Below are 24,897 nucleotides of genomic sequence, written 5' to 3' on the forward strand. Positions count from 1 at the left end.
GAGTTCTGGTTGATAATAAACTGAACATGAGCCAGCAATGTGCCCTCGTGGCCAAGAAGGCCAGTGGCATTCTGGGCTGCATCAAGAAGAGTGTGGCCAGCAGGTCAAGGGAGGTTCTGCTCCCCCTCTCCTCTGCCCTGGTGAGGCCTCATCTGGAGTCCTGTGTCCAGCTCTGGGCTTCTCAGCCCAAGAGGGACAGGGAAGTGCTGGAGAGAGTCCAGCGCAAGGCCACTGAGATGACCAGGGGACTGGAACATCTCTCTGAGGAGGAAAAGCTGCAGAATCTGGGGCTGGAAAAAATAATTTTATCTCAAAGATTCAAAAGATCTTTTTTTTAAGAGGAAAAAACAACTAAAATTAAGCAACCGTACATATTGACATGCTACACAAAACACAGGAGCCACACAGTGATTGAGGAAAAGAATCAGAATCACTGCTATATTGTATTTTCTTTTTTTAATTTTCTTTTTTTTTTTCTCTTCTTCACATCATCTGCTATATTGTAGATCTAACAGAGAGTCTGCAAGGTTTCAATGATAGCTACCTGCTGTTAGGAAATTTTAGTCAAAGAAGTGTGAATCTTTCTTCTAGTTCTCACTGGAAAACCCAGCCTCAATGCCTAGGGCCAACATCAGAGGCCATCATTTTGCATTACCATATTTTCATCAATCAAATTTCCATGGAGTCTTACAAAACTGGTTCAGAGAACATCTCCACTGACCACATGAGAAACAGCCTCCATGTATTTTTTTCTTTTGGAAAGTCCCCTGGGTCTGACTTCTTACCTAGCTTAGACACAAGCATCTAAGTCTGAGCTTGGCTTCTTCAGCTGAGAGAAATCAACCCCTTGCAAGGGATATTTATGCATCTTGGACACTAATATTAGGTTGAGATAAATCATTTCAGACAGTCAAGATTAATCTTTCAAGTATAACTCAAACCTCTCTTTGAAAAAGCAAGATAATCTAACTCTAACCACGATATCATACTCCAAGGTCACCCTCAAGACATGAGTCCCAGCCCATAGCAACAAAACACTGTCAATTCCAGGCCCCAGGAACAAGGGAAAACCAACTTTCAGAGCACATGTGAAGCAGTGAGCCTCAGTCTACCTGGAAGCTTCCCAGATGGTAAGGCACATCTGTATTGGTTGTCCATGGGTGCCTGCGGGTATTTGTTTGCTGCTGTCATTTGGCTTTGTATTCTTTGTGGGGCTGAAAGGTGGATGGATCTCAGAGCTCATGGAGCCCTGAGTTTCTCCACAGATCTTTCTTTGAGAGTTATGTGAACACAGTTATGTGAACATTTAGTTCAGAGATGCAGGGTTCTGTTCTCTGAATTACAGATTTTTTTGACCACGGTGCTGAAAAAGAAAGTATAAGGAAAAAATACTTCTCAAATTCTATTGAATAACACTGGCAAAGACAGACATGTCAATGTTATATTTTCATATAGGTTAGGTAGAGCAAAAAATCTCAAAATGGCTTAAAAAATGCTTATCCTTGTCCCATTAAATCACTGAGCTTAAGGTATTGAAGGTCAGTTTTGAAACTTCTCTCATTGAAATCTGTGCTTTTATCTCAATGCAAACACTCCCATCTTACTAAACAAACATGATGTGATCAGCAGTGGACCTCAGAAAATCCTCTCACATCTCATTATGCCACAGTTTAGATTAGGGCTTGTATAGTTTGACTTCATAATTCAACCACAGGATCAACTCTGTTCCCCTCTGCCTGAGCTTTGCAGTACTAATATATTATTTCTGTAACATGAAGAGAAAAGAAAAGGAATATAACATGTTCTTGTGGCAACAAGTTAATTTTGATTTAACCTTCCAGTGCTTGACATTACAAGCACTAATACTTTGGTTGTTTAAAGAGAAATACCAAGTAAGCAAGCAATAAACGCTTACTGAAGCAAAAAGCCTCCCAAAGGTGCTGGCTGGATTGTTTGGATTCTCTTGTCAGCGGCATTGGCAAGACAGGGTCATGTCCTTTCTATGCCAAGATGGATCCTATTTAACTTGCTAACCATGAAACTACTAATCTGTGAAAAGGGATCTGAAGATGAAATATGAGGCCTCTGAAAGAATGGTAGCCATCGGAAGGGACCTTTGGAGATAATGTAGTCCAACTCCACTGCCAAAGCAGGTCCACCTAGATCAGGTCACACAGGAATGCATCCAGGTGTGTTTTGAAGACCTGAAAAGAGAATCCACACCCCCCCTGGGAAGCCTGTTCCAGGGCTCCTTCACCTGAACAGTAAAATAGTTTTTTCTTATATTACAATGGAACATTTGTGTTTCAGCTTATGCCCATTAGCTCCTGTTCTGTCACTAGATATAATAGAAAAAAAAAAGTGATGTCCCAACCTCCTGACACCCACCATTTATATATTTGTAAATATTAATGAGATCCCCCTGCAGTCTCCTCTTCTCTAGACTAAATATCTCCAGGCCCTACAGACTTTCCTCCTCAGAGAGATGCTTCAGTCCCTTCAGCATCTTGGTGGCCCTGCACTGGATACTCCATCAGTCCCCTGTCCATCTTGAGCTGGGCAGCCCAAAACTGGACATAGGACTCCAGATGAGGCCTCACTAGGTCAGAGGAGAAGGAGAAGAGAATCTCCCTCAACCTGCTGCCCACACCCTCTTGATGCATCCCTATACTCTGCACTTGTCCTTGTTGTTTCTTTGCCCAACTCTCAACCCTGTCCAGATCTGTCTGAAGGTCAGCACGGCCTTCTGGTGAATCACCCAGTCCTCCCAGTTTGATGTCATCGGGGAGCTTGCTGAGGGTACACTATGTTCACTCATCTAGGTCGTTGATGAAGATGCTGAACAAGACTGGCCCCAGAACCAATCCCTAAGGAACTCCACTGACCACAGGCCTCCAACTCTTCTGTGCCATTGATCACCACCCTCTGGGCTCTGTCATTCAGCCAACTCTCGATCCAGCTCACTGTCCACTCATCCAATCCATATTGCCTGAGCTTTCTGATGAGGATGTTATGGGAGACAGTGTCAAAAGCCTTGCTGAAGTCAAGGTAGGTGATATCTGCTGCTCTCCCCTCAACTAGCCAGCTGGTTATGCACTCATAGAAGGTTGTCAGGTTGGTCAAACAGGAATTCCCCTTGGTGAATCCGTGTTGATTCCCCTGATAACCACCTTTTCCTTTATACATTTAGTGACAACATTCAGGATGAGTTGTTCCATCATCTTTCCAGAGATGCAGGTGAGGCTGACCAACCTGTAGTTTCCTGGGTCATCCTTCCTACCCTTTTTGAAGACTGGCATGACATTGGCCTTTCTCCAGTCCTTAAGTACCTTGTCTGTCCTCCATGGTTGTTCAAAAATGACATAGAGAGGCTTAGCAATTACATCAGTCAGCTCCCTCAACACTCTCAGATGCATCCCATCACGTCCAATTGACTTATGAGCGTTAAGCTTACCCAATAAGTGTTTAGCCTTTTCCTCTTCCACCTTGGGCACATCCTCTGTGGTCCAGACCATCCTACTATTCCTGCTGGACTGGACTTCCCCAAAGGCCAGTCTTGGCCATAAAGATTGAAGCAAAGAAGGCATTCAGTAGTTCAGATTTCTTTGCACCCTCGGTCACCAGGGTACCCTCTGTGTTCAGCAGCAAGCCCATGTTCTCTCTAATAACCAGAAATATTTAGTACCCTTTGATCTTAGCCCTCATCTTTTTCCTTTGCAGATCCCAGACACCTTCCTCAGACACTCCAAGTCAGGGACTGAGATTTCCAGAGTGACACAAAGAATTCGATACTTGTTAAGCTTGTTGTAAGTTATTTACAACTCAGACATATCCTTTCCCAGGGAACATTCATATGGTCTTTTGCCAACAAACCCAAGGGTACCCAGACTTCACTTATAGATGACCACCACTGAAGCAGCTGAGCTTAGCCTGGCACTGAGTCCTAGTGAAGAGGTCACACTGAAGTAAAGACATGGAGACATAGCCTTGTGACCGCTGCACGCTGGCAGCACAGACAAAGATCCTTGCAAAGGGTCACACAGACAACTTCGAGGAAGAATCTGCACTGGCTTTGGGTTAGGTCTGTTGGATTGGTTTGGATTTTTTCATTTCTAGGGTATTTTTTTCCTTCCCTTTAAAACTCTAGCCTAACCCTCTCAAAGAAAGGCACCTGAAAAAAAGATACTTTGCTTCTCAAATAACTTTCAACACATCTGCCTCCCCACTGGAGCTGTGCAAAAGGCAATATTATTTTCCTAAGTAGCCCTCAAACTGTGAACATAAAAGCATACAACTTCAACATCCACAAAAAAAGAAGAATAAGATAATAACCCTGGACAATGAGAAAATTACATAAGTTCACTTTCCATGTCAGTATGCATTTCCCTTTAAGAACTTCCATTTCCCTTTAAGCAATTCTATTATTCACACGTAGCATTTCTAATCATTCTTTCAAGTGTTTCTATGTAACTTATCAGAGTTTAATGAATGCCAGAATAAGCACTAGAGGGAAAATCCACATAACTGGACAGTAACCCAAAGGTTTTAACAAGACCTCTACATTTTTCTTTTTTAATATAATCTTTATTCAAGCATTTTCTGCTTTGATGAGGAGATGGCTTTTTTATTGGTATTATTATTGACTTTTTCCCACCCACCCTCTTCCATAATCCACCATCCCATAACTTGTGAGCCCTCCAGGGTTGCAATGAAGAGTTATTACTTACAAAGGCCTTCTTTGGAAACAATCTACAAGTAAAATTGGTCAAAGTAAACAAGTTAGATTCTATACTGCCTTCTACTGAATCAAGCCCCACACTCATTTTTCAGAGTGAATAGTTAAAAAAACCTCTTTGCAAACATCCAAAATTGATACACGAATATGTTAGAGAACGAGTGACATGTTTAGTCTGCCATACCCAGAGTTATTGTTTGCTATTAGTAATAATTCCTAAGGATGGCCTTTTGCCCAGAAGCTGTCAGTCACAAAAACTGTGGGATGCCTTGTCACTGGAGGTTAGAATGACTAAAAGATTGAATGAGAAAAGATACATCAAGAATTAGCACAGGAAATGGATCTATTAGCACAGGAATTAGATCTACTTTCAGGTGAAACTGTCCTTGAATGGCCACTTTCAAAGGCATGGGTATGAGAAAAAAGGTAAGTCCATAAATGCGTAAGATTCTTCCCAAAGCAACCATTACCTTCAACAAGACACTAGAAACATGCTAAACCTTGACCCTTGTTTTTAAGTCAGTCTTGGATTTCTGTAGGACTCCTATTTGCTCAACACTGTTGTGGGCAGCACTGCACTTGTACTTGAGCTCTGGCCAGTTTTGAGTTCTCTTGTCTGGATTGCTGTACCGGAATACATAGAGTCAGATCTTGTCTCCAGAGAGCCTCAGGCTTTCTGAGAGCAAGGTATGTTTATAGTTATCTGTGGTCACATTGACTTCCACTGGGCTTCCTTCTTCAGTTACAAATCTGAGTGACTGAGGAAGTTTGTCTCCTTGGGCCCTAGAGAGGAAAGGGGAAAGCAGGTTTTCCTCACTGCAGGACAATGCAATCCAGTCACTTGAAGCAGACTGCACAGGGAGCTGGACAAAATAGTTTCTCTAAAGCTGACTGTGGTTTCAAACAGTAAGGGAGACATCATACAATTTTCTTGCAATGAAAAAATGACTTCTATTGATTCTACTTTTACCTGTAATAATTTCTAATAGGATGTAGCATTTAGAGTCAGAGGGATGGAAAAGTTCTCAGCAAATGACATAGCCTATTCCTCTGTCCCACAGCAAGCTGTGCTTTACCAGGTTTCATTCCTGACAGATCCCGCTGTTCCTTTATTTCTTGGCTCCCGCTCCACAGAAGGAAGGAAGGCAGCTGTGCCCATTTTCTGAAGCACGGAGACCAAAGATATTACAGCCCAGCCCTGCTCCAATGAGAAGTATGTTTTTACTGTGGTCACTCCTCAGAGTGTAACATAGTCAGAGTGGTTTGTACCAAATAGTAACAGAGGCCCAAGAAGAGCCAAGAACTTAGCTATTAGGAAAATTATTTTTACCAAATACCTTCTTCAACTGAATGTCTAGTAAAGCTGTACCCTCTACTTAAGTAGAGGTTCTGGTAGAACCTTGAGCCCAGCTGATGCCTTTCATCTCACATGGGGGAAAAATAGTGTTCTTGCAATATGGACTTCACAGAGATGAAATGTCAGTTTCAGTACAGTAACTGTTGTATTCTAGTGAGCATGGGAAGAAAACACTAAGGCGGTTACTCTAGTTTTGCAATGTGTTTATTAATTTCAGGAAAATCACCGCAGGAGCAAAGTTTATTAGTGAGTAGGAGGATGTTTCAGGAACAAGGCCCAGCTGAAAATAATCAGCTCCCTTTAATTAATTGTGAACAGTTTTATTGCATAACTGATGGTTTTAAACCTTGGCCAATTAGCTTGTCAAACACAGAAGTTAAATTCTCAATTGGTCTCTCAAGTAAGGTCTATGCCAAAGTTTTAATTCAACTTGCCTTATCCAAGCAACCAGAAAATAGGGCCTCTTGAAACTGAAATTACTGGGCAGCAGCCCAGAACTGTAAAAAAAAAAAAAAAAAAAAAAAAAAAATAGAAAAGACAAAGGAAAATCACAAGGACACGGAAGTCTTGAGTGAGGCCAAAATCTGACTCAGGTCTGTGACCTCCATTCTGAGGTAGATTACAGTTGCAAGGTCACATGTTTTCTGAGACAGGTTGGGCTACTATTGGCAATTTAAGATGTCTACCACACAGGAAGAAAACAAAAAAGAACAAAACATCACCTTTTATTTGAAAAGATGCTCTAAAATAACTTATGATGCTTCAATGTGATAGCTGCTTCAATGACTGTATGTCTCATTTCCCAGGAACTGAAGAACATCAATGATTTTATAATCATATATATTTATATATCTGTATATTCAAATGAATAGAAAGTTTCAAATTAATAATTCTGCTCTTGGCATTATCTTACACAGAATATTCAATGCAACTATCCCAGATGCAAAAATTTATTTCCCAGTTTCTTAAACACAATGCCAGTGAATTGACTCCTTATTTCAAAGCATTGATCTGTTTCTGAAAAAATGCATTAGGAAATGAATATGTTATTTTCAACTAACTATTTTAACTAATAATTATATTAATACTCAAGCTACATATTCTGAAAGTCTCAAGGTGCTCATTGTGTCAACCACATGTGCTCTCAACTTGGTGGAGCGATGACATCCATATCAAAGATATGCTTTAAAAATTAAGATCTTGCATGCTTCAGCTCAGGAATTATCTCCTGAGAAGTTGCTTTTGTATACACCGACCTCCTGGTCCAAGCTTAGTCAACATTCACAGTTTCATTTACCCTATTAATTCCCTGTCCCCAGTGCATCACAGTTGAAAATTAAGTGGATGATTTCAGTACTTATTGGCTTTTTTTGGTGTGCATTATCACCAGACGACTGCTAGATTACACCAGTAAACCAAATAGAGTTAGCATCTGATATCACACATTGACTCACGATCTCCTATAGAATGTTCTCCAATAGGTTTTGGTCCCTTCAGCACTATGTTCAGTCATGGCTGAATCCAGGCAAGAGGCAAAATACTATCGGGACATAAAAAAGGTCATGGGCAAATGCTTTGATTTAAAAGACTTATTTACAGTTGCTCTGTTACTCAGAAACATTTCATTAACCAATTGTGCTGTAAGACCTTAATTTCTTCTCCTCCAGTCCTTATTCATCCCATATGTTTCAGTTTCTCCAGGAGATAAGGCAGAGCTCTTTCATACAAACATGTGGTACTACACAACCTTGAGTCATCTCCAGAGAAATCACATTTTGGACCAAATGAGTCAAAACTGCTTGCTTGTTACTGAGATCATGTAATGCAAGACTGTCAAAACCTAAAAGCACAAATAGGAGAGCAAAGCAGACTAAGGTCAGACAGACAGACATCAAAGTGCTTGTCTGCTTTAGTAATGCCACATGGACGCTGTGAATTACTGGTATGTAATTTTTCCCAGTGTTTTATAGGAGCCTCAAACTAATTTGGGATCACATCATGCCAGATGCTGCATAGATGTTTTTTTAGTCACAACACTGAAATATCAAGAGCCATCACAACCAATGAGTGGAAGAAAACAAAGAATACACCTCATTTAATAGAATCATAAAATTTTTTTGGTTGGAAAAGACCTTCAAGATTATCAAGCACAACCCCTCCACTCACACTGCCAAGCCCACCACTAACCCATGTCCCTCAGCACCTCAGCTACAAGACTTTGCAATAGCTCCAGGGATGGGGACTCCACCACCCTCCTGGACAGTCGGGGACAGAGTCTGACAAATCTCTCGGGAAAAAAGTTCTTCCTTATTTCCAACCTAAACCTCCCCTGGTGCAACTTGAGGCCATTTCCTCTTGTCATATCACTTGTTACTTTGGGAGAAGAGACCAATGCCCACCTCCATAACAATCTCCTGTCAGGTAGTTATAGAGAGTGACTGTGTCTCCCCTCAGCCTCCTCTTCTCCAGACTAAACATCCCCACGTCCCTCAGAGGCTTCTCATAAGACTTGTTCCCATACTCTTCACTATCTCCATTGTCTGTCTCTGGACATGCTCCAGCACTTCACAGAATAATCAAGTGACTTCTTCACAGTCATAGAAAAAGGTTTTCATAGAATCGTAGAATGGTAGGGGTTGGAAGGGACCTTTAGAGATCCTCTAGTCCAATCCCCCAGCAGAAGCAGATCAACCTTGATCTAGTGTTTTAGCAAAGTTCTGCAACAAACTTAGACCTACCGACTGATCGTACGGCAGCAACCTTTGTTTCTCTGTCACACTCACATTAAATCACTCCTCACATGCTGACAGTTGATCCTGATGGTTCCTGTGATGCAAGTCTGTCAGTAGTGAAACCTCTAGCTCAGGATGCTGTAAACTGGCAGGATACTTAAATTGCCCTGTATAGATAGGCCTGAGATTGCTCTGCCAACATCTCAAACTAGAAGGACCATTCCTACCTTTAGGTGTAACCACATTAGTATGTGGATGTGCCCACCTTAGCCAGTCTAGCCTATCTGTGTGTCTGTGACAACTTGTCGTTCAGGGCTGGACCACAGAGAGGCAACTGAGAGCTTGAAAGAGGTCATATCAACATGGCCAAGGTGCAAAGGTCCCCACAAGAACTTGTCTTTCAGTTGTGCTTTCACATCACTGTCTTCAAGGCACAAGTCAAATTTTATCCACTTTTCTCATGGTTCTTTTACAGCACAGAACCACTATGGAAAAAATAAAAACGTTTTATCTGAAACATCCACGAAGGAAATCCTGTGTCTCTGATGAACCTGACTTCCTCAATTTCCTGTTTGCTGCACAGCTGTCTGTGTTGGATGGGTCTCGGGGACATTTTTTTGGACATATTTGTCTACCTCAGTTGGAAGCCAGGCTCCTTGAGTTAGAACATAAGGGTCTATAATCTTAAAAAAAAAAAAATAAATCACAATGAAAACAGAAAGAATGAAAAGAAAACAAACCAATAAAGAATCTATCCTGTCATAACATTTGAGGTTCTGGTATTTGCTGGCCTTGGACTAGGTTCAAAATAAATGAAGGAAATGTGTATTTCATTAAATGTTAATATTTGGAAGATAAGAGGGAAAAAATGATGAAATGCTTCCAAGACCGCTTGTGAGGACAGTGCCTCCATGTGTGTGTATAAGCACACATACTTGCATACACACAAACATAAAGTTGTGATTCTCCAATTCAGAATACTGCTATGTAAAAGAATTACAGGGGAAAGAAAGAGAGGAAATTATTTTCCCTGGCCATTCCTCTTCACATCCATGGCGAGGGGTTTTGCACTTCTCATTCCTCATCTCTTTTCAGAATTGCAATTGAATCCTTCCACAAGGATCATTTTGCAAATGAGACTTGATCTGTAAGTAAAGAGTCATTGAGTATATATAGGCATGTGTAAAAAAACCCAAAAATCTCAATACTACACAAAGTAAACTGTGCTAGATACCTTTGTAATGAGCTTTGTCAAAGTTGAACCAGCATGTCCCTGGTCAATGGCATACTTGTCGACCGCTAAACTTTTAGGATTTTTCTCCTTTCTACCACAGATGATGTTTTGTAATCCCTTGGCTCCTAAAGGACCTAGTCTATAAATTTAGGACAACACATATGTTTGTCACATAACACAACGCCTTGGGCAGAAACAAGGATCATGAAGTGTCCAGAATTCTTTTGTTAATTAGAAGACACAATGCAAGGGAACAAGAACATGGGATTTAAGGCTCCAAATACTCAAGTATTTTGAAGAGATCTGAAAGAAAGAGAGCATTTCATGTCTGCACTTCAAACAATGCATTAGAGCTGGGACTAAAATTTTCACAAACAAGAACCAAAGCTTAGATCTTTCACAGTAGAGAGATAATAAATCTCTGCAGTTTATTTTCATAGTCAAATCTGGACACAAGTTTTACAGGAACCGTGGATCGAAAACAATTCATTGGCCTCAGCGTTTTTTTCCCCACTAAATTTCAATCCTTTACTGCAAACCCATATATTCTAGAGTTTAGAGATTTGTTTTCTAACACACATAAAAAAAAAAATCTTCATTTTGTTCTTTGCAGCTGAGCCATTTCTGAGCAAACTTGCAGACAAAATCTTACCTCAGGCATAAACCTAGTATGGGAAATGGAAGGCGTCAAGTGCAGTAACATAAAAGAACGTAGTATAAAAGCAGGAGCAACTGAAGAACAGACATGATGATGGAACATGTTACAAAGCAGGTTGTCAAAGTGCGGCTTGCATGAAATTCAGTAGCACTCTTGGATAAAAGCCATTGATCCATAATAATCTCCTTGTAGGTGGACAATACCTGCCAAGGAATTGATTAAACGCCATGATCTAGGTTTCAGGTAAGGCTGTAAGGCAGCAAGATATTTCATTTGCTGATTGGGAAGGCTGTGGATCACACCCCTGATTTGTGAAGAATGTGGTAAATCCTAGCAGGAAAAAGGAAAGAAGTTTCACAGAGTTAGAGTTTTGGTTTGAAGACAGGAGGATCTTGGGAATTCTGGGAGATAAAGGAGGTGAGGAGTTCTGGCTTGGTGAGGCAGAAACGTATGTTGGGACTGGGGGTCTTCGACAGGTCAGGCAGAATTAAAAAGCAAAAATGCAGGCAGTTGAGACTGAGGGTCCTGGGGGCCACTGATGGTGTGAGGGCTAACAGGGTGTCAGGAGGTTTACGTTCTTGTGCTAGACCTTGAACTTCATCAGAACTGTCCCCACTTCTACCCCATCCAGATCTCCTCTCCTTTTGTGCAGCATGTGTGTTGTGTGAAACAAGCATTACTCAAACCCTCTAAGCAAGAATCTCCAACACAAAGACTCTCCTCTTCTTTGTACTGGAGATTATAAATCTATCCATTCCTCACCTTCAGAAGTACTGTCTGCCCAGTAACAACATCTCACTCATGAATGGAAAGTATTCTAATCCCAATTTTATAACTTCAGAAAGAATGAGGTACTACCAGATTTATATCTGTATAACTGAGGGACAATTTGCCCTAAATATTTTTGAATTATTCACAGTGATTAAAGCTAACTGAAAATTTATTCTGGAAGTTGGATTTCCATGTTATTATTGAAAGAAAATTGTGTTTTCATTAAAATCATGTATTCCTCCCCCTCCCAAAAAAAAAAAAAGGAAAATTATTTGGCAAGAAATATTTTAAACTTTAAAAATATTTTAATGGGAAAAAAAAGTATTGTCAGGAAATTAGTAGGAAAATAGTTTCTATTTGATTTTATTCACTGGTATTTTCCAAAAGAAAAGAAGCATCTATATGTCATAATGGTTTCACAGAATCATAGAATGGTCTGCTGCTTTTCTCCCCAGTGTTAGAGCTCTGAAAAAAAAAAATCATGGGGTTTTGTTTTTCAGTCATGTATCTTCAGATAAAAATTAAACGTCTTAAAGATTCCAGTTTTTTATTTTCACATTTTTGTAGTTAATAGTATAGAATTGTTTAGATTCAAAAAGATGTTTAAGATGCATTAAGTCCAATCATAAACCTAATGCTTCCAAGTCCCACTAAACTGTGTTCCTAAGTGCCACATCCACATATTTTTTAATGCTACTGCAGAGGAGAATTAGGAGTTAAAGAAACCAGTTTCATGCAAAGTGGAACCAACACTTGACTAGATAGATGTAACTGGATTATCTGGCATGTAACAATGTACAAAAGCTTTCCCTTTAGTTGGGACAAAAAACTGGAATTTCTCTCCAGAGAACACTTCTTGGTATCCAAAAAATGGATGGCAAATAGTTTCCCCCTTTGTGGGGACAAGAAAACTTCATTTTTCTTCATGGACTTTTTTTTGTTGTTTTTTAACCTGTAGGAGTCTATTACCTCTGAGAATGTACTCAGCTCTTGAAAATGGCTTAAAAATCACTGTGTGGGAAATACATACATACAAATATAAACTGCATGATTACACAAATTTCTTGCTCAAAGAGAGGCAACCTAAAAAGAGAGAGAAACGATGTGTACTAACATCAACGAATTGTCTGTGCTTGCTGGGTTAACTGATATGCTCTTTTGCAAAATTCAAGGATGGGATCCACTGGGTGCTAAACCTGCAGATCTTATGTTTCTAATTCAGAAGTGGCCCTCACAGGCTGCTCAGCAGCCTCTAAAATGGATAAGAAAGCTGCTTTGCTATCCACAGGCCTTGATCAGTCCCACAAAGAGAGGAACAGAGGAAAAGAGAGAGATATCCCTGGTGTTTGTGCCTGCTTCTCTTTCAAATGGAATTAATGGTGGTTTAATGGGGTATGAAAGGATGTTTTACTGGAAACAATGAGGAACAATTGTCTAGCTCACGTTTCATTTCACAGGTCATTATTGCATTAAGAAGTAAATCGACCAAGTCCGGTAAATAACAGTCTGTGTTTTGCCCAGAGCTTCAAACCAACAATCTTAGCAGTCACCAACTAATATCTTTGTCATTTTTAACCCTTGCAGAGATCTGCTGGGGGCTAAACAATTATAGTCTTCACCCACCCCTAGCAGGTAAGCATTATTCATTTTATTTCTCATCCTTTCTTCCTGCAAACCCCACGAGGCTGGGTTTTTGCATTGTTGTTTTGTTTATTAGCCAACCTAGTCAACTGTGTGTCTGGTGGCCTTGAAAAACAACACATATTTTAGTGACTGCTGCAGGCATCTTTAAACAGGCTGCTTCCTCTGCAAAATTAATTGTTGCAAAAAGCAGTGCTTCCCCTGTAAAGCTCCGTAAACTAACAGTCAGCACTTTGGTTGGATTATAGATATGTCTCTAAAATCTAAGGAAAATAATATAGTTATACTTGCAGGATGCAATTCATATTTCTTTCTTTCTTTTTTTTTAATTGCATAAACGCAACCATCTTGTCTCCTTAAAGAAAAGAGCCATCAAGCCTAGAGAGGCTGCACGATGTAGGCTGTTGTCCTCAGCCCTATTCCTGACTCATTCTGAAGAAGCTCACTTCTCCACTTTCTTTTACCTGGAGCCTTCTGAGTTGACCAATAATACCAGCAGCTTCTTAATGAAGGCATCACAAAAATTTCTGAATGGCATCTGGAAGTAGTAATGGCATCTGGGCATCACTGAGGTAGGAGTGATAAATTAGTGATTCAGAAGAAAAAGCACCATATTTGAGTTACTAGGCTTTGAAGAGAGATAAGGAATCTGACTCCGCTTTGGTTCACTGGTGCTATAAACTCCACTCAGATCCTGTATACCATTTTCTATGGGACTAACCTCTACACATAGATGTTGTCCAAACTTTCAAGAGAATTAGCATTCCACAAGAACAGACAGACTACCTGAGAGAAATCAAGCAGGTGGGTTGAGAGAGAATATCTCCTCACCAACTATCTCCTAGTATTAATTCTTTGTCTTCAGCAGCAGTATTTAGAAGATCCTAATTACCAGACTTTCCGACTACAACACCTTGGCCTTTGGATCTGTAAATCACTGCCAGATCTCAAAGGTTCCTGCAGACCACTGCACATCCTTACAGAATTTTTAAAATAGATCTAGAAAGGACCTTCTGAAGTTATTTGATCCATGCACCCTTTTATCAGAAGATCAGCTCAATCTAGATCTTCTATGAATGTTTGCATAACTTCCACTGACAGGGACTCCACAATGCAACATATGCAACAAGCAACATATTCCAGTATTTCCCTGTCTTTATTCTAACACATCTAAAATCATCCTGGTGAAATTTTAGCCCATGAATACTGATTCTATAGCCTCGGGGAGCAATTTATTTCCTTCTACTCAACAGTAGTATTCCCTATTTTTGAAAGCCATTCTTAAACTTCTCAGCTATCTCTTCTTCTCAAGACTGAGCTACCCAAATTTGCCAGATAATCTTCATAGCTTGAATTTTCCAGGTTCTTTTCACCTTTAACTGTCAAGCCCCTAATTTAACCCTTGAATGTTGTGTGTGTAAGTTACTCAGGTTTTGTGAATCACCAATACTTTATAAAGCAGAAATTATGAACCACTACACTAAAATAGCAGCCTCATCATGTCAATGATAAAAAAATCTTATACTCAGGTTGCAGATAACATTTGTATACAATGTAGAGGTGAATATCAAATCCATAACTAGACTCCTAAATGAAAGTGATGTGGTGTTTTGGGGTCACTGGGCTATTTTTTAGCTCACAGGGAAACAAATGGGCTCTCTGAGATTTCTAAAATTCTAAAAATGATGTCATGTTTTCTGAATAGGTTCTTAAATACCAGAGTTTTCAAAATGACAGACTTGCTGGTTTATCCTCAGGGATTAAGGCTAAAAGAAGAAGCCAAGATTTTCTGATAGAAAGTGTAAGTGCAAACTACTTGCTGATAGGTCCTGAAAAAGGATGGCTATCCTAAGGGCCAAGGTTATCTCCTATAGTCAGAGACTTCACTTTGCAATCACTTTTCCAAATGTCATTACTCCTAATATCTACATACACTTATTTAACATTTTATGCAGATGAACATGGGTGCATGCCAGTTTAAAAGGACTTGAGGAGCTTAAAAAAGACATAAAAAGAGCAGTACAAAAAAGCTAAACTTCATTTACAGCAATGCACATGCAAAACTGATGGGTTTGGCCAAGTTTGGGTTTTTTTGTTTCATCTTGAGAAAAACATTTGATGCTCTCCATAAGAACAATAAGAAAAAGTGTGATAGCTTGTACATTTGTCTGTGTGTGTATCTATATATATATATATATATATATACACATTTCCCCATACTTATCACATGGACAATGAATAATGCCATTCATCTTACATCCTAGGTTTAAAATTAAGGAAATATCTCTGAAAAAGCAAAATAATTATTTATTAGAGGCTGAGATACAAATGAACTTGAGGGAAAGTAATTTATATTATTTCAAAATGGAAATATCATATGGCCACATCAGCCCCAATATTCACCTAGTTTGAAGAGACCAACTCTGGTCTCTTCCTCCATGATTTACCAAAACAAATAACACAGAGGAATGGCTTGTCTTGGTTTGTCTCCTAAGACATAGTCTCATGGTGTCATCCAGATGAACTATGGGCCTTCTTTTCCAACTGATGGATTCCCCACATGCGTATGGCATTCTGCCATTCTGCCCTCAGTTAGCAGGGCTGAGTTTTTAGTTCAGATGATTAAACCATCTCACATCTGATGAGCCACTACATTGGTATCAAAAATAGAATCATAGAATCATAATGGTTGGAAAAGACCTTTAAGATCATGTCCAGACACTCACCTCACACTATCAAGCCCATCACTAAACTAAACCATATACATCATCGTATTTTCTCATTCACATACTTTAAAACTTCTTTCCCAAGCAACTTTGTTATTGACTTAGATCTCAACTTACAGTCTGTTGAAATCTTTACCAGTGATGTGCTTGCAGGAAAATTATCTAAAAGTTACAGGCATTTTCTAATTATATTAGATTTGGTTTTTATAAAACAATAACTTGGTAACAGCTCTTTTCATGTCTTCCATTGTTACTTTCAACCCATTTTGTATGGGCCATTTAATGCAAAAAAAAAGCAAAAATATATCTCTGAACAATAGCAACAAAAAAAGCTTCAGAGAAAACCAAGAAATGTTTCAGGCCAATATTGCATCTATTTAATTCCTTGAGAATCTACTAGACCTTCATTCTCTTCTCCGACATCTTTAATTACAGCACATGGTCATGCATAGCAGCTATGGCTAATCATAGTCCTCCTAACATTAAGTATATATGGTGCGACATTTTCACACAGCTTTAGCACTAAATTATACTGGCAGCTTGTGTGTCAAAATTATACACTTCCTTAACTATTACTTGAGAATTTTTATCTGTATCAAAACTTAACAGAGGAAAGAAGATTGCACAAAACTCCTTGATCTACATGTTTAGATATTTTGGACTGCTTACATCTAGATCTGACATTTTATCCTATTTCTGATGAAGTCAATAAACCTCTGCATATCATTTACAACATTTAATGTTACACGATCTTTCAAAGATTTTTTTACAGTAGTAGTTTTTTACTACAGTATTTACAGAAGTAAATCAATTGTTTAAACATGAGTAAATTGCTTTAGATAAGAATTTGCATATGAAATAGCTACCCTTTTATGAGCTAGAAATTGTACTGGTTACCTGTAAAGAGCAAGCAAGACTATTGCAGGAATTTCACAGCTGTAGATTTGTCTACATCGAAAACAACAAGGAAAAAAGTTGACTCAGTTGTTTATAGGTCTGATAAAAAGATAATTGTCCACAACACACTTGGGGACAATCCACTTACCAATACATTCCCACTAAATTTTTACATTTTTACTTTTTAAACTAATTTAAACAAACAAAAAAACCCCTTCAGCTTTTAAAAAATTAGTTAAAAATAAAAAAACTTCCAATTTCTCTTTGTTTAAAACCACAGTCGGAATTTATATTTTCAGTAAAGTTCCAAAAAATTCTCCAGTTATGATTTTTAATAAAAAAGTAGTGTGTAAAATACACTGATTCTAGTTAATGCAACCATACTGTTCAGCCTGCCTAAGCAGAATGAGGTGCTTTTAGATTAAGAGTCTGTCTGTCAGAGTTTTGGAAGCATATGCATTAATTAAATGGCTGACATCAGGCAAGTCACAAATTCTCTCCTCTTCCTGAAAAACTAGTATCAAAAAATATATGTCTATCCCATAGGGTTATTACAGATCTAAATTTCACTGATACTTCTATTGTATTCAAAGAACTTACAAGGAGGTTCCAGGTTTTACTAGTGTAACGTAGAAATTAAATGCAATTATTCACATTAAATGCAAGGAGTACATATTAGCATCAGGAAGAAAAAGTTGTGTGATAGCTAAACCCTGTAGCCCAGACCTTCATAATCCTCAGTACTTCAGGATTACTCAGAAACAGTAGAAGAGGGACTCCATCAGTTACCCTATCAAACTGCTGTCGTGCAAACCTAGAAATCTTTCCACATATCTTTAGAAACCAGTATGGAAGTCATATTGGGAACCCTAAATTATAATTAACAGGAAAGATTGTTCTCCTGACTAAATTTGAAGCCATGCTAAAGGGAAAGAATAAGAACGGGAAGGGGTCATTTTTGGATTTGCACAAAATCACTATGGGCTGGATGCCTGCCTGTGTGAAAATAAGTGCACAAAAGCACCTGTCCTGAAGAATCCAGTAACCTATGATGCTAACCTGCTTTCATTCTGTAGTATCCTCCCATCTGAAATGCTTATAGTCTAATGTTTACCTATAAATATCAGCTGAGACTACAAATCCATATAAGAAGTTGCAATCTCTTGGCTTCACTTGGAGTCATATTCTACCCACTAATGAGGAGGAAAACCGCTTCTGCAAGTATTGATACTGGCTGATACATTTTCTGATGACAATTTCCTTTCTTTGTTCCTCTTCTCCACATTTCTCCAGCTTTAGGCCCATCATAATATCTCTCCTACAAGGCAGGATAAAAGACGATAAACAGGTCTTAAGCTACTGATGTTCATTATCTAGTCACACAGGGCCAAACAAATACCTAGTAATTTCTTAATTTCTTAGTCATTTATTCACTAAATTGGGTCACTGATACTGGCAAAAATTTAATATTCATGTTAGCTTACTTGTCCCCCAAGGACTGATCCTGTAGCTTATGCTGTTCAACATTCTCATAAATTATCTGGATGATGTTATTGAAAGCACTCTCACCAAATTTGCTTGTGACACTGAACTGGGCGGTGAGGGGTAGTCGTCAGGAGGGAGAGACATCTTACAGAGAGACCTGGATAGGTTGGGAGAGTAAGCTAGGTAAAACTGTTTAACAAAGACAAGTGTAAGGTCCTGTACCTCTAACCAAAGAACCCAGTACAGGCAAGGCTCTGTTGCTGGAGACCAGCCATACTGAAAGGGGACTTGGGAGTCCTGGTACAGAACAAGATAATGTCAGTTAGTCATGTGTTGCTGAAGCAACAAAGGCAAATCAGATCCTGATCTGCATCCACAGAGACATTTGCAACAGACACAGAGACAGGGTCATCTCATTCTAATCGGCACTTATCAGGTTCTATCTGGAGTATAGTGCCTACTACTGATCCTCACAATTCAAGAAAGATGTAGGCAGACTGGAGAGGATCCAAAGTCCGCAAACATGATCAAAGGGCTGGAGAGCCTGTTCTATAAGAAAAGACTGAGGAAGTTTGATCTTTTCTTCCTGGAGAAGGCTCATGGGGGACCTCATCACAATAATCTGATACTTAAAAGGAAGCTTTCTCTTCTCAGGGACCCATATGGAGAAGACAAGAAGTAACAGGTACTGCCTGCACCAAGAGACATCTCATTCCAATATAAGTAATACATTTTTTACAGTGAAAATAATAATTCATTGAAACATTCCCAAGAATGTGGTAGAGTCTCCATCACTGGAGATTTTCAAGAGGCCATTGAACAGGGTCATAAATAATCTCGTCTAGGTTGCCTTACCCATGAAAGTTTGGACCAGATGATCTTTCAACGTCCCTTCCAACCTGGACTGTTCTATAACTAAATTTAGCACAAATTGCTTTAAAAAAATCCTAGACTGTATCTGCCAGAAGGAGAAAAAAACATGTATGTCTGCAGGCTCTAGACTAAAACTTGAAAGACTTGGTTACATCTCTCAGACATTCACCTAACTTCTGCCCTTAAGGTGTCAATCTCTCATCACGAGGGAGGATGTAGGAGGCAATGGAAGTGGGGTGAGATGAATCTTCTACAGCCTCTGGTGCTCAGCTACATTTCCACCAAGGGAAGACAATGAACTACAACATCTCTGGGAGTCAGCCATGGGAGTTAGCTGCCGTCAGCTTACAGATGTAAGGTAATATGATAACAGAGTCCTATAAATATTGCACGTAGCCTGCAAACAGGTGAAACTTTAACCACAGAATGGTGGTTGTATCATCTCTCCTTTGTGAGGCAGGGATTTTTACCTGGACACAGGAATCTGTTGAGTACACAAACTGTTCACTTATTCTCCTTTCCTGAGCTAGACACACTCATGTTTATAGCTAATTCTGGTTCTAGTGTTCCCTGTGTTGTGGTACCATTTAGTGCTCCAGGTCTAGCCTCAAGCTCTTTTGTGAGAGGTTTAGTATAGAGATGAGTTTTGGGAGAAAAACATTTTGTTGTCCAAAAATGGCAGCTCAAAGAGATTAAAATAATTACAAATTCATGTTAAACTCATTAAATTGTTTTGGATAATTTGAAAAATGTTACTGTGAAACTTTCTCATAAAAGATTTAGAGGGAGGTGTCAGAAAACATTTCATTATAAACTTTTGCAGTGTTATATTTAAAAGAAGAAAAAAGTGCAAAAAGTACCTTTAAATTAAAAAATAATTATGCTTTGTTTGACTAAAAACCATTTTCATTGTTGCTTCATTTTCTTTTAGTAGAAATAACAATAACAAAAATCTGGGATCTGTTCCTGTGTATTTTTCTGAAGTCTGTGGTTTATCCAGAAAACTAAAATTTTACTTTTATGTAAAAGACTCTTTCTATAGAGAAAGACCTGCCACAAAAGAAAGACCTGGTCTAAGACACAAGGAGCTAACAAAGGAGGTAAAATATCAGACACACAGGAAGATAAAAGAAAAAAAAGAAAAAAAAAGTGGGTACATGATTAAATATGCATTGCATGGCTCACTACTGTTCATCTGCAGTGAGCAGAACTGAGGAAGCCAAGTGGTCCTTCCTTGCCTTTTGCATACGTGCAGACAGATATACATATACAAATAATATATTACATATATTCTGTCTTGATTCTATCTTCAATAATAGACATCATCTAAATCCCTGAGCATTAATATCATGTGGAGCGATCCCCTGTGCCTCAGTTATTCCTCTCACAGCCTCTTCCTTATGGTTTTCCTCTGAGGAAATATCTTCCTATTTTTTGTGTCCCTGAAATACATTGAGTGCTTTGATTTGCTCTACCTGGAGTAACCAGAATATCTAGAGATGGCAGAGGATAATAATTTCAATCTGATTGTCCAAACTGGAATTTATGTATCCATCTCAATAAAGGTGCAATTAAGAGGATGTGGAAAGAAAGACCTTTTGAGTCTCAAAACAATTGTGTCACTGAACACAATGGTGTTCGGTATGGCCAGCAGGTCCAAGACAGTGCCCATCCCCTGTACTGGGCCCTGGTGAGGCCACAGCTCAAGAGTTGTGTTCAGTCTTGAGTCTCTCACTGCCAGGGGGACACTGAGGGGCTGAAGCTGGACAGTGGAGCTGGGCAGCGGAGCTGAGGAAGGGGCTGGAGCACAGGTCTGCTGCGGAGGAGCTGAGGACCCTGGCAGTGTTCAGCCTGGAGAACAGAAGCCTGAGAGGAGATGTGATCACTTTTGGCAACTCCCTGACAGGAGGCTGTAGTGAGAGGAGAATCGGTATCTTCTCTCAAGTGACAAGGGATAGGACTGGAAGAAAGAGGCTCAAGTTATGCCAGGGAAGGTTTATTTTGCATCTGATGAACTTTTTCCCTGAGAGGGTTGTCAGCCCCTGTCCCAGGCTGCCCAGGGAGGTGGTGGAGTCCCCATCCCTGGAGCTATTGCAAAGCCGTGTAGCTGAGGTGCTGAGGGACATGGGCTTGGCACTGTGAGGGGAGGGGTTGAACTCTATGGTCTTAAAGGTCTTTTCCAGCCAAAATTGTTCTATAATTCTATGAACTTTGGAAGTGGTAAGGATTTTGTGTAATGTCCTGAAAAGATCGTTTCATTTCTCTAGTAGTCATGGTAGCAGAGCACTAACAACTGCATTGCAGTGCTCAGAAGAAGCTTCTAGGGGTGGTCAGAATTACTCAGGTTTAAAAGGGTTCCAGTTGGGATATGTGTATGAGAGGCTCAGCAGGTGAGTCTTGACCACCCAAATAACATAAGTACTATATCTGGATTTGGGAAAGGAACAGAAGAGCAGGGACTCCAAGGGCCAAGTTCTGCTCAACAGCATCACATCACCACCATCTTTGATAGCCTTGAAATACTGTCAGAGCAAGGGGGAACCAAGACCTACAGAAAATCTGTGTGGACAGCAAAGGTGAGCATCTTCTCCTGTTTGTGTAACATGAAAGCCTGTATTGCCCTGTGCAAAACATTCAGCACTACAACTTTAGAGAAGGAGAGGGTAGAGAAGGGAAGATGACAACCATGAATTCACCTTGGCATCAAGCTGTGCCTTTCCAAATGTCGAGAGGAAAGGAACTGCAAATCAGAATGAGAAATACAGAGGAAACTAACACATAATTGTGAATGGAGGGGGCAAAAAACACACCATTCATATCTGGGCAACAATAAGAAAACATAGCAATTTTGTTATAACCTCAGAGGCAGGCAGCATTTGCCATATGCTGTTGCCTCCATTACACAAAGAGATAAACCCTGTGGAGAGCAGGTTGCACTTTAGATGGTGGGGGTTCCTGTTATGCCTATGACTGCTTGACAGGCTGTGCTAAAAATGGTGAAAATATAAATAAACCCCAGGTTCTGTATGCAAAAGCATGTATGCATTAACATGCAGATCCTAAGTGGTAATACTGCTTGGGTATTAGCAATTGTCTATGAGTCATAATCAAGGCAGGAAAGGTAGAGGAAAAAAACCAGTGTGTTTGCATCTAGACAACACATTAATCAGCCCCGTAAGCAGCCAGAGTGGGATCCTTAAAGGAAAAACCTTTACTGAATACACATTAGACATTTTGTTTAAAGTTTAAAGTTCTCTTTGTGTTTAATCAGTTTTCAAGTGGGATGGAAAAGAGGATTAATTACAGTCCCTTTTCCCATACTGCTGGAGTCACAAACGATGCGCCTTTTCAGTAAAATGGCCACCATCAGCAGCAGGTGCAGGGAACGCTAATTGTAATTAAAGAGTTTATTTGGAACCAGAGAGCAGAGTTTTAATCAAGATGAGAAGGGAGCCTTGCTGTGTAAACCTTCAGAAAGTGGTTACCAAGCAAAATGGGCCTTTTTCAACCAGAGAGAGGGGTCTTTAAACTTCTGGAGTGGCTTTTCAGCTTGATTATCTCCTCAGTGGGATATAGATGAAAATCCTTGCTGGGACAATTATTATTTTGCACTTAGGTAGCATTTACATGGCATGTTTGTCTTAATGCTCTCAAAGGACTTTGCAATGGGCAGGTAAGTTCTGTTCTGCTCTTAAAATTAATGAATTAAACCCTAAAGGAGCTAAGGATGTCAAGTGATGTGATTCTGCAAGAAGGTAGAGAAACACTGGTGGACACAGAACTGTGGAATGAGGCCTCCCTAATTTCTACACTATAATTCATGGTAACCATCCTGGAAAGGCATCACACAATCAAGGACCATCACCATCTTGACCTCAGCTGTCTGTCTCAGTGAAAACTTTGGGTAAAATCACATCTCAAGAGACAAATGTATGCATGACTTTGAAAGCACTCCAGACAGCACAGGCACTTACCAGCTTGCAAATAGAACTGTGTCCATTCAAATTCTGACTCTGGAAAAACAGAAACAGGTGGCTCTAGGTCCAGGACACTTCCATCCAAATCCTTGAAAAGGGCCTTTCTTGAGCCTTTGCAATTCTTTTCAGGGAACATGGTGTCTTCAGAGATCTGTACACTGACAGGTAAGTGAGGTAGTGTTATTATGAAGAAGATAGCAAAGGAAAAGCACTGTGCTGTTGCTTGTAATGTATTCACACTAACAACACTTCTGCTTATATGTGCAGTATCTCGGTATTTACTAGGTGAATTCAGATGCCTCAGAAAATAAAAACATGAAACATAAACAAAAATGAATAAAAACTAAGCATATCAGTTGAAGTCTGGCATACTCTGCAAAGAAATTTTGCAGTAATATGTATATTTTGACATGTTTGTATCCAAACTGATAAAAAACCCAACAATATTCTCTTTCTCCAAAAGCTGTCTGGACTTGCACAGAGGAAATAGTCTTCTTTTCAGTATAATTTTTTTGTGCCCAAATCTCCAATATCCATATCCCATTAATTTTTGACCTATGATAGGTGAAAACTTTAGCTACTGAGTTAAGGGGAAATGTATATTGGCTGCTACCACACTAAGTGATCAGGAATATCTCTGCTTCTGTGTGCAGTGCTGGTATGACACAGGTGTTGCTCTTCACATACACCAGGTGATGGATCTGCTTACAGATTGGTAATTAATACAGATAGGATTTTGTTAAAAAGCACTAGCTGCCCAGCAGTGCCTATTTGCCTTGTTCTTATCACTATGGTCTGAATAGGGCAAAGTTGGACCTTCCTGTAAACAACTGGAGATTCAATGTCATTTTGATGTTTTCAATGGGCTTAAAGTGGAGTGTACGTGGATCTCATCACAAAACTATGCCTGAGACAGGGTTTCATCATATTTTGAAAACAGTAAGATGAGAGAGTTTCACAGAATTAGTCTAATCTAGAATAAAGCTCTTTTTTGATGGTATGACCATGTATTTCATAAAACTACGTCTAAGCTCCAATTTATTATCAGCATACTCTCAGGAGGAAATTTTAAGTTTTGTGGCTTGAAACAGTCAGTAAAGCCTTTAAATTTCTATGTAGATGATGAAAGATTAACTTCCACAGAAAGGAGATACAGGACAAGTTTGTTGGAGAGGAACTCAACTCATTTGTGATCTATATAGTGCAGTTGAGATGAATCATTTCCCAGACAAGGGTCTCTACTGACTATAGAAGGAGTTTAGTGTCTTCTTTAGGTTACAAGCCTAATTCTTTGATAACTAAAGTGTAGTTTGTAGTTTGCTGAATCTCATGAGGATCTTAAGTTCTTTTAACTGCATTTTGACTGAAGGTTTACCACAGATTTAGATTCCTAAAGGAACAGGCCACATTACTGCTATTACAAAATATGAGGTATAATGACTTGCAATCCAGCAAAGTCCAGGAAAACATCTGCAGAATGATAGTTGGATACACAGTAAGTCTTCTAAGTCTTAAGTCTTCTCGGGCTTGGGTTGAAAAAACCCAATTATTGGTATTTTGTATAAGACAAACAGAATCACAGAATCACAGAATGGTAGGGGTTGGAAGGGACCTCTAGAGATCATCTAGTCCAATCTCCCTGCTCAAGCAGGTCCATCTAGACCATGTCACACAGGAATGCATTCAGGTGGGTTTTGAAAACCTCCCAAAGATGACGATTCCACAATCTCCATTAGAAGCCTGTTCCAGTGCTCCAACACCTTCACAGCCTGCAAATGTAGAAGCTGATACATTTTATCACCTTCCCTCCC

General features: G+C 39.5%; 1 protein-coding gene across 1 annotated transcript in view; it reads right to left on the reverse strand.

The window, feature by feature from the left end:
* PKHD1 (PKHD1 ciliary IPT domain containing fibrocystin/polyductin) overlaps positions 1 to 24,897 on the reverse strand; it is a 264,052-nt gene that overhangs the window by 50,683 nt on the left and 188,472 nt on the right. Inside the window, exon 58 of the mRNA XM_061989595.1 lies at positions 23,084 to 23,244. Within this exon, the coding sequence (XP_061845579.1) occupies positions 23,084 to 23,244 (161 nt within the window). The remainder of the gene's footprint in view (positions 1 to 23,083; positions 23,245 to 24,897) is intronic.

This window comes from Colius striatus, chromosome 2 (assembly GCF_028858725.1).
Source record: "Colius striatus isolate bColStr4 chromosome 2, bColStr4.1.hap1, whole genome shotgun sequence".
Lineage (NCBI taxonomy): Eukaryota > Metazoa > Chordata > Aves > Coliiformes > Coliidae > Colius > Colius striatus.